General features: G+C 45.0%; 1 protein-coding gene and 1 non-coding gene across 2 annotated transcripts; both read right to left on the bottom strand.

The window, feature by feature from the left end:
- Positions 1–620: 620 nt before the first annotated feature.
- Positions 621–702, bottom strand: TRNAS-CGA (transfer RNA serine (anticodon CGA)). Its single transcript has one exon. It is a non-coding gene; the product is annotated as a tRNA-Ser (tRNA).
- A 1,057-nt stretch (positions 703–1,759) lies between these two features.
- LOC125553103 (wall-associated receptor kinase 3) lies at positions 1,760–5,536 on the bottom strand. Its single transcript, XM_048716875.2, has 4 exons — positions 4,501–5,536; positions 3,674–4,180; positions 3,321–3,464; positions 1,760–3,235 (listed from the first exon to the last, which is right to left on the bottom strand). Exons 1-4 carry the CDS (start codon positions 5,399–5,401, stop codon positions 1,962–1,964), a joined length of 2,826 nt encoding a protein of 941 aa, XP_048572832.2. The 5' UTR covers positions 5,402–5,536; the 3' UTR covers positions 1,760–1,961.
- Positions 5,537–10,971: the final 5,435 nt, after the last annotated feature.

Raw genomic sequence — 10,971 nt, forward strand, 5'->3', positions numbered from 1 at the left:
TGGCTTCGCGCGTAACTAACAGTGCCTCTTCTTTGGGGGGAGGGGGGTGGGGGGGGGGGCGAAGCAGTTTTCATACATGTACGTAAGCAGAAAGATTACGGAATAGCTTATCGCTATCGAGGGACGATTCGATCGTTGGGGGCTCCCCCCTCCCCCCTCGCTTAATCCGTCCCTGGCCACAGACAACTCGCCGCCGCCAACAAACTCCGTTGATGGTCTGGAAATCACGATTGTAATTTACAAAGACGTTTATATGGATAAAAATATGAAGCATGTCGATGGCTTCACTTGATTAGTTTATGCGCAACCGAGAAATAAGCAACAAGAGAATATTGGCCCATTTATTTCTTCATCGTAATGATGATCTCGGGGGAGTTAAGTACATCGGCTTGGCATGGTGTCCATGCGGAACCTAACATCGTTATGTTGTGGTGTGATTCGTGCAATGTCTTTTGCTCTGGAGTAAGCACGGGAAGCTCGTTTTCCTAAGTTTTAAGTTTTGCATAGTGCAGACCATGCCTTAAAAGTATTTCATAACTCTTCCAAAATAGACATTGTGCTTATTGCATTTGCAGGTAAAAAATACTCGACGGAGAAGAAAAGAAAAGGAAAAATAAAAACGTCGACAGCAGGATTCGAACCTGCGCAGGCAAAGCCCAACAGATTTCGAGTCTGTCTCCTTAACCACTCGGACATATCGACCTTCCACGTCTACAGCTTGGAACTAAACATATTTATCTCATACCTTACACCCACATTGGGCAGAAACCAAGATGCCCAATCCAGAAAAACGCTCCAGTTCATCAGCTAAATAATGGAGCAAACTAACATGAAACTCATTTTCTGTACACACATTCATGGCCACCTAAACTTGAGGGGTAAAAAAAAAGGCAATAAGACTCTTATACTGAATCTGGTGTGGACATTCTTACACTGAATCTGATGTGGACATTTTTTTTTTCGCGAATACGCAAAGATTGCATATCATTCAATTGATAGAAGGAATAGAATGAGTACAACAGGGATACAACACATAACACGAACGCAGACAGGCGTGAAATGGTGCCCGGAGCACAAGGAGAGGGGTGCTCGGCCCAAACAAAAAAGGAACAACACAGCTAGAACCAACCCAACCCAGACCAAGAGCGACAATGCCGAACCAGCGATAAGTCTCAACATCGCCAAGCCAACACTGGGGACACCATGAGCGAGCAAGATAGCGCCTTCAAGAAGGAAGACGGCGCCGAGACGTCTTCGCCATCCGGTCCGGAGCAACCGAACCTAGAGTTTCCCCCGAGTTCGAAGAGGGACGCAGCTGAAGGCCATGACAGCGCCTTCAAGAAGGAAAAACAACACCCACGGGCGCCGTCGCTGCCAGCACCGGCATGCCGAGCAGAGATTTCTTCCTGGCCTGAAGCTGAGCAATCCCATAGCCGCCATGTGTGGAATCTTGAATGAGGAAGCTAACGCTGGCCGGACCACCAGGCTGGAAGGGGGTAGGTGGTGCTGCACCTGCCGCCCGAGGGGGGGGGGGGGGGGCACCGCCTCAGGGCCTGGTATTCGTGTACACATTCCTACACTAAATTTGTGCACACATTTCTTCCACCATCTACCACTAGTCACTACTCCTACTAGTTACAGGGATTGAATTGTCATACCCTCAAACCAAAATCAAGGCGCTGCGGCAGTCTAGATAAACAAAACGCGGCGCGCGGGGAAGTCCTCTTCGTAACAGATTCTGCATCTAACGAGGAAACTCTGATGAAGATACCATCTCTTGCTCTGAACCTTCTGTATACATTCTTACACTGAATTTATCAACACATTCTTCTACTATCCACTCCATTACTTACTAGTCACAGGGATTGAATGCTAAAATCAAGGTACTGCAAGAATCTAGTCTAGATAAACAACACAGGGCGCATGGGGGAAGTCCTCTTCGAAACAAAATCTACTACCGCCTAACGAGGAAACTCTGATGAAGCTGCCATCTCTTGCTCCATGGAGTAGCACCTCGTGAGAGTCCGCGATGGCGGATTATCAGCGACGATGCCAAGCTCAACGTTCTTGGCCATGGCCACAGAAGTAGATCTGGACTTAATTGGAGTTGACAACAACGGCTTGGTCTCTCCGTGCCTTTGCAACTCTTGTTCGTGTCTTCTAGGAGGTCGCCTCCTAGCTCGCAGCAGCTGCAGCCTTAGCTCCACTTCTTTCATCTTAGGTCTCTGCCCGCCTCTAGTCCTCAAGCACATCGCGGCGACCGACGCCATCTCGTCGATCTCGCTCTGGCTGGCCTCCTCCACAACTTGAGAATCGATAATATCCATGACGGTTTCGTCTTTCAGCCGTCCAAGGAAGTAATGACACAAGTTCTGTTGCTCACCAAGACTGTTGAGAAAAATTGGCTTCTTCCTTGTTAAGAGCTCGACGAGTATCACGCCGAAGCTGTAGACGTCGCTCTTCTCGGTGAGCTGCCCGGTGTAGTAGTACTCCGGGTCTAGGTACCCGAATGTCCCCTGCACGATGGTCACCACGTGAGTCTGGTCGATGGAGATGGACCTGGAGGCGCCGAAGTCCGAGACCTTCGTGGTGAAAGTGTCATCCAATAGTATGTTGGCAGATTTCACATCCCTGTGGAAGATCGGCATCGCGGCGGACGAATGGAGGTAGGCAAGCGCCCCTGCAGCCTCCAGAGCAACCCTGATACGATCGTCCCACGTCAGCAAGCATTTGGCGTCCGGGTCGCTGTGGAGGAGGTCATGGAGCGTGCCGTTGGAGATGAACTCGTACACGAGAAGCGGCACCTCGGACTCGAGGCAGCACCCGAAGAGCTTCACCACGTTGCGGTGGATGATCTGGGACAGGATGGACACCTCGTTGACGAACTGGTCGATCTCGCTCTGCTCCACCATCTTGGACTTCTTGATGGCCACCACCCGCTGGTCGGATAGAATCCCCTTGTAGACGGTGCCATGGCCTCCGTGCCCGAGCACACGCGTCGGGTCAAAGTTGTTGGTTGCTTTCTCTAGCTCTTCCATGGAAAATATCCTTGTGCTGTGAGTGACGCTTTCACTGGTGGATGAGATCAGCTGCTCCAGGAGCAGACCTTTGTTTTTTCTGAAGAATGCCCTTCGGATTTTCCTTTGAGCGCCTCTCTTCAATCTCCTCATTAGTATAATCGCACCCAGTGCAAGAGCTAGTACTCCAAAACCACTGCCAATCCCAGTAGAAACCCCTACATGAGTAATTGCAACAGATGAAGATTTGTTTTATTTTTCTGACAATGGGAATGCACAAGACAGCGAACAGCACTGACATACCCAAAATAAGATTTTGCCGCTTATCAGGAGTGCACTGTTTTTCTACTGGATCAAAGAACATGTCATGAGGGCAACAACGGAAGCTTCCTTTCAGGTTATAGCATGTCCCTTTACAGTTATTGGGTATCAGACACTCGTCAATATCTGCAAGCAGTGGATGATATGTCATTTTGTAAACTGGATTGGATGATATGTCATTTTGTATTTCTATTTGCTTTCTACCTGCTAAACACTCGTTAATATCGGCAAACAACATATATAAAATTATACCGATAGCATGTCACTCTCATGAAAATTCCATGTTATTTCTGCATACCATAAAACAGAACACACTAAAATACAAGAGCACATACCTGTGCATCCATTTTCGACATAAGGATTTCCTTCAAAGCCAGGAGAGCACTTGCATCGATAACCAATGTAGAGTTTTCCATGCGTGACACCAATACACTCACTATTCGCGCTACGGCATGCATACGCTCTGTCTTTTTTTGCACTTTCACATGTAAGGTTGGCCGCGGACCACCTCCAGACACCAAATTCCTCAGATAAATCAGACTTATCCAATCCATATACCAGTTGCTGACCAAAATATCCAGAGCCACCGTAGTATATTGATAGATAATTCATGTTGGCATCTTCAAACTCTGAAAGCTTATTAACATATAGCAGTCCATCATCTAATGAAATATTTGTCACTTCATATTTTACAGGTGGTCTGCCAATAAGAGTGCGATTGGATGCGCAATTCAGTTGAAATCTCCTGGTAGCGTAACACCCTGGTTCAAACCCAAAAGGGAAAGGAACGTTTGTGCTACCACATGATCTAGAACAGTTCATTTTGGGGGTATGATTATACTCTGTTTCAGTGAAGAAATATCAATAACCAAACACATGTAATGAGATAACAATCAATGAACAAATGAAGCGCTTTATACACCATTTGTTGTTCAAGTCCCTGACTATCATTTCCAGAATGTTCTTAACACATCACATCATATACTCCCTCTGTTCCCTTTTATAAGACGTTTAGACAATTCAGACAGAGCACAAAACAGCTCAATGCCAGCTGTCCAAAACGTCTTATAAAAAGGAACGGATGGAGTACCTTTTTGAAAAACATAATTCATATAATTGGATCAAATGAAAAAGAAACTAGGTGTGGAAGGAGGGTGAGTACCTTGTTTGCAATCATCAAGAATGTAGGGATTACCATCATCAGAACTGCCAGAGCAGGTACAATAGTAGCCTCCATTTGCCACATTCTCACAATTGCTACTGCCACAGGCATACCGTGTCTTATCATCCGACCGAGCTTTTGCGCAATTGGGCTTATCTGTGATCACAGTCGAGAGGTACGCAGCAGAGGAAGCACCGACAGTGCTCGCATTTATCTTATCGGACAACAGGTCCGCAATACTAAAGATATACGGGCGGAATGACAAGAAAGCCTTGATGGTGATGTTAGCAAAAGGCTGTGGCACTGTCTCGTTGTTCTTCACGATGGTCACCCTAAACCCTCGGAACGCCACGGGGAAAGTGACGGTGCAGCAGCCCATGCCGTTGCAGATCCCTCCACCTTCCGTCACGAGGAGCAAGCTCGCCATGGAGGTGCACTTAATCGTGCAGTGGCCGACGAGGTCACCCGTGTCAGGGTGGTACAGGTAGACCCCGATGCCGCAGCCGAGGAACCCCAGGTAGTTGTAGGTCGCGATGTTGAGGTTCCTCCCTGGAGACTCCCAGGACAGGTTGTAGGTGCCAACACCCGGCACCATGGGGATGGTGTACATGATGGAGGCAAGGACGGTTCCTGAAGGGAAGAGGCTGATCACCTGGGTGGTGGTGTTGCCTAGGAAGAGCTTGGGAGGCCTGGTGGTGGTGTCGCAGATGAGGTCGAAGCCTCGCCGGAAGCAGCCTGGCCCGATGCCGAAGGGGTACGAGATGCTCACATCCCCACAGGTTTTGGGGCAGCGCGCGAGGCTAGGGGCAGATGGAGGATGGGGGGCTGCAGATGCCACCTTGATGTTCATGGCAGTGGGTGCCAAGCTCCACAGCCACACCAACAAGAGCACCAGCCGCATGCTGGCTAACAGAATTTTGTTTGTAGAACCCAAAAGGTGGGAGAGAACAGAGCACCCTGTACTGTATATTACTAGAAGCCTATCAAAGATGTGATTTGCAGAGCAACCGGAAGACTTTCCTATCAAAGATGTGATTTGCAGAGCAACCGGAAGACTTTCCCGCCATCTCCCGTGGGAACTCCGGAAGACTTTCGCGCATATAATAAGTTCTAGAATGCGTTGTCAACAACCGAGCGAAGCACGCCACCATACATCTGTCAAAAAGTAGAACATGGAATTCCACTTGGTCATGAATTGGTGGGTCTGCGTGCGTGCCATACATCAACATCTTGAATACAGGTTTGCTGACTTGTGAGGTCTGTGCAAGACTTGCTGACCTCTGTTTTTTCTTGGAACCCCATCATATGTGAGCTAGCAATATTCATACAATTCATCAATGGAGGAGGGAACGCCACCTGTGCTTGGGTGACACAGGGAACAAGCTTGTGCAAGACTTTTTTGACTTGTTAGTAGTTGACAGCCAGTGGTGCACAAGAAGGCAAGATGGACACGATGGACGACGCCGATTGTGAACGCGACTAAATTGTGGATGCAGCATCAAAGACACATGAAGGTGCCCAAGCTTGGGCAAGACTCATGTGACTTGTGCTAGTAGTTGACAGCCACTGGTGCACAGGAAGGCAATATACGTCGCTGGTTGCAAGCGCGGCTAAATGTAGTCAATTCTGACAATTCAGCATCAAAGCTGTGTTCATACCATAGCGTGTGTGATCTGTGAACTTGTAATCAAGGCGGAGGGGCATCGATCGTTGGAGACGCACCAGCATCATCCTAGCTAGGAAAGATCCAAGAAACTCAAGGGCCTGTTGAGTTGCGGCTCACGGGGTCAGTTCCCTGCACACATACGGTTTCGTAACTCACATAGGGGAAATTATCAGGAAGAAGACAGCGATGGAGCTCTGGTCCTGATGGGTTTGGGGAAATTACCTGTGGCGGAGAAGATGCGGATGGTTATCGAAGAAGAATGTGTTGGTCGCTGCTTGCTTGCGCCGTCGCTGAGAGCGAACGAGCGAGGTAACATGCGCATCAAATCTGATTTTCTCTTTTTTGTCCTCTAAATGTAGTTCGAATTAGGAGCTGAAACTTTTTGAACTTGCACATCAAAGATGGATAAGTGCTGGTTAGGCCGGCCGCGCTTGGAATGGATGTAAATTAATATGGTTGTATTTTACTTATAAGTGTAACTCACCGGCTATGAGCAGTTTCTAGGCGGGCGGATGACTGTATTTTTTACAACTGTATTTGGAATGGAAAATAAATGATTTAATCCAAGCAGGGCCTTAAATGCGTTGACGCAAACGGATGCTTCAAAGGCTGGCCCATAAGGGATAAGTATATTTTTCGTCCCTCAACTTTTTCGATAGTATAAAAATGGTCCCTCAATTGTAAAACCAGTAAATCTTAGTCCCTCAATATTCAAAACCGGATAAGTTTAGTCCCTCAATTTGTAATACTGGATAAGTTTAATCCCTCCGGGTGGTACTCCGCGCGGTGGCTATCGGCCATGACGCCACCCCTTCCGGCCGAAGCAGCGCCCAACACACGGCCATTCTCCTGTACAAAGGTAGCCTCGTACTAGCTCGCTTGAGTATAAAGCAAACTCTCCCTGATGCGCTTGATTTTTTTCCGTTTTCTTCTCATTCAGTTAGCAGGGCACGAGCTCACTATTTTTATGCCGAGGCCGTGCGAGTCGAGTCCGACAGCTGCATCCATATGTCGTTCCATGTCGCTGCAAGTGTCTAGCAGCGCGTCAAGTTGTTTGCTGCACAAACTACTCAAGTGCTGATGTTCACATCAGAGTGCACCTGAGTGTGTGAGTTGAGAGCTAACACTGGCCGGTGCTTTTGGCCCGAGAGGAATCAGCTTAGATCAATTAACGTGCATACGTAAGCTAGTTGTCTGCAGAAAACCATCAAAAACAACATGAGGGACTAAACTTATCCAGTTTTAAAAGTAGAGGGACTAAGTTTTGCTGGTTTTAAAGTTAAGGGATCATTTCTCTACTTTCAAAAGAAGGACTCCTTGGTGGGAGATGGACTTCAACAATTCCAAGAACAGGATTCTGAAAGAGCTCGAATTCGCCGGCTTTAGGTTAATAGAACAACAATATACATTCATAAGATCTGTGTTGCAGCGATCTCGCAACTTGAATAAGATAGTTCTGACAGGAGACGAGGAATGTGACGCATGTGTTGCTCATGGTACACCGCCTTCAAAATTCCCCAAGAAAGATGAGCAAGAAATTGTCATGAGGCGAATTAGAGATGGCATATTCTCGCCCCAAATATTTTTTTATGAATAATTTGAAAGGAGACGAATAATGTGACTCATGGTGTGCAGCCTTCAGTATTCCCCAAGAAGGACGAGGAAGAAATGACCAACAACCAAATTAGAGATGGCATTAATAAGTTGTACATATATCTCATGCCAAATATCTTTCGGTACCTAAGGTGTAGGAAACAGTTTGTATGCAAAACTATTTTGATGCTACATTTTGGACGTCGCCATTGCTAATAACTAAATGACATTACCCCAAAAGTTGTTGCGATAATGTTTTCTAATAGAATTTAGTGATATTTGATTTTATGCAACATGAAAATTCGGTGTAATAATATGAGAACTAAAAACATACATAATATTTACAATGTTTGATTATTGTATAGTTGTAAAATATTTATTAATAAAAATAACACAATAGAATGAAAATTCTCTTGAATGCTTTCATGTTGAGGTGGGCATTTTTTCATGTATGTTGCATGCTGTGATGGCATGCTTGCATGTGGAGAGAAGTAGGTTAGTGGGGGCTAACTATTTAGATATAGAAGATTTTCAACCAGAAATGTGTGTTAGGACTTGGGAGAGTTAAAGACGCCATGTTCTCTTGCCTTCGGCATTCCTAGTATGCTCCACTCATTCTACGCCAAGCACCCAATCACGGGATCAGAATCACACTCTAGATCATACCTTTCACGAAAGAAAAGGACAGGCAGCCGCTGCTAAACCAAGATCTCCATCTCTTGACTCCGTCAATCAATCTTACCTTGGGATTGTCCAAAAAAATCTAGTGAAAACATGATAAGAATGCGTGCTGAAATCATGAGTTGATTGTGCCAACAATGGTGGTGCTGTGCCATCCGAGTTCCTACCACTCAACATCTATTAATTTGTGTTGAATATGATCACAATGTTTAGTCCACGGTGGATATGTTTCATGCAATCAAGCAAATATTCAAATTTTGCTTTTGTCGGTCGGATGGATCACACACGTGTGGAGTGTGCTAGCTGTTGATTAGTCATGCAGGTGTGGATATGTTCCTGAAGCTGAAATGCTACCACTCTTCAGGATGGCTCAAACAGCACTAGAAAAACAGTTTCTACTAGTTAAACATGCTCTCACGTCTCTTTGCACATCTCACTATAAAAACGACCTGCAGCGACGATAGGCTGCCAAGCCTACCAACCATGTGTGGTGGTAAACTTTGTATACAGAAGGGGTAAGATCCTGTAAACACGAGGGATAATAAGGCATGATGAAGAAACATCTGATTTCCAGGTATACTTTTGTCTAAAGATGATCAAGTTGAGATTAACTGAACCCACACATATGGGAGCATGACTTCATGTTTGAAGGGGTCGAAACCTTCTGGTCATTCTATTTTCTGAAATGCAGACCCCAGCTCACGACTGATGCAACTATGCATCAAAAGGATATAAAATGTCCACTTGTCAAAAAATATATATAAAATGACTGACATGACAAACTGCATCACGGCAGCACATTAGCACAATGAACTATGAACTGTGCAAACCCAGCGGCAAGTGTTTCACAGCTCCAAGAAAAGTCGAATAAGGTCGATGTGAGAGCTGTTGACGTCTAAGGGCTAGAGAAGCAGAACTAAAACACATTGCTCAGAGTTCTGACTGTATTATGTAGAGCACGGCAGCTTCTTTACTATTGCAGAGAATATTGACCCGTTGCAGATTCAAGGAAATTATCAACCCATGCAAGCAGAACAACAGAAATACAGTGAGACAAATGTCACATCACCTCTTTTAACCAACAAAACATCACCGCAGATGTGACAACACAATCATCTCAACAGTTGTTCAACATTTCAGCTTGATCATCTCGACTTCCAATTATAGTTCCTATGAGAAGATGAGTCAGTAAACCAATGGCAATAGGGCAAGAAAACACCTGCTGACACTTTAGTCCCGGTTCAATCCAGAACCGAGACTAAAGGGCGCGGCCACGTGGAGCTCCACCTTTAGTCCCAGTTCACCAACCGGGACTAAAGAAATTTTATGATTTTTTTTTGAAATTTTTTTTTTATTTTTTTTTATTTTCAAACTTCTGAATTATTTTAACCTCTAGTCTGTAATCACCACCCCTCATCACTTCTCAATTTATCCTCTAATCACCCCTCATCATTCCAAATCATCTAACTTCCCGAACGGTCACCCATCCTCCCACTCCCCCAGCCTGAGCACGCTTAACTTCCGGGTTCTATTCTCCCTCGCTCCAAGTCTGCACTTGTTGTTTTCCTGACAATAGTAAGATGTCAATCCTATTAACCTTCAGGAATTTTGCTTGAGCATGAAGTGACACATTTCACTGTTTGAGTTTAAAACTATTGTTTTAAAAAACAATAATTATTTAGTAACACTAATATTTCTTGAATAATTAGTTTGACCATTGTTTGACCACAGTTTGACCATAGTTTGACCAGATTTGACCAAAATTGAAATAACTAAAATAATTATTTAGTAACACTAATATTCTAGAATAATTAGTTTGACCATTGTTTGACCACAGTTTGCTCACTGTTTGAATATTTTTCAATTTTTTCCACTCTAGATCTTAAAAGCCCCGTAACTTTTTTTCTATTAGGTTTTTGAGGATTTTGAAAATCTTAAAATCCCCTGTTAAATTCGGATGTAACTTTTCGAGTAGATGATTTTTCATATAAAAAACTTTTTCATCCGAGTTAGTATGCAAAAGTTATGCCCATTTTTACAAATTTCAAAGAGATTTTGCAAATAAAGTCAAAATTCACATTTGCAAATTTTCCCAACAACTAGACCACATATCACATGGAAAACTTATTTTCTTTTATTTTTTTGACATTTCCATTATTTTCTTTTATTTTTTCTAAAACTGAAAAGGCGATCCTTGAAAATGGGACCTTTTGTACCGATTCGTGGCACGAACCGGGACTAAAGGTCTCAACCCCATTAGTCCCGGTTCGTGCCTCAAACCGGGACTAAAGGTCTAATCTTTTGTCCCGGTTTGAGGCACGAACTGGGACTAAAGGTCATCGCACCCTTTAGTCCCGGTTCATGTCTTAAACCAGGACTAAAGGGCCCGAGTGAACCGGGACTAATGCCTTAGCCGCACGAACCGGGACCAATGCTCACATTAGTCCCGGTTCTAGACTGAACCGGGACTAATGGGCTGAGCCGGCCTAGACCATAGCCCTGTTTTCTACTAGTGAATACAAGATTACAAT

The sequence above is a fragment of the Triticum urartu genome, chromosome 4A, assembly GCF_056163025.1.
Source record: "Triticum urartu cultivar PI428250 chromosome 4A, HENAU_Tu73, whole genome shotgun sequence".
In the NCBI taxonomy this organism is placed as follows: Eukaryota; Viridiplantae; Streptophyta; class Magnoliopsida; order Poales; family Poaceae; genus Triticum; species Triticum urartu.

Coding starts and splice junctions, on each gene's coding strand:
- LOC125553103 (XM_048716875.2), bottom strand. CDS start 5,401: ATGCGGCTGGTGCTCTTGTTGGTGTGGCTGTGGAGCTTGGCACCCACT. Junction 4,181..4,500: donor TCTTGATGATTGCAAACAAG/GTACTCACCCTC, acceptor TCACTGAAACAG/AGTATAATCATACCCCCAAA. Junction 3,236..3,320: donor GCGGCAAAATCTTATTTTGG/GTATGTCAGTGC, acceptor TTACTCATGTAG/GGGTTTCTACTGGGATTGGC.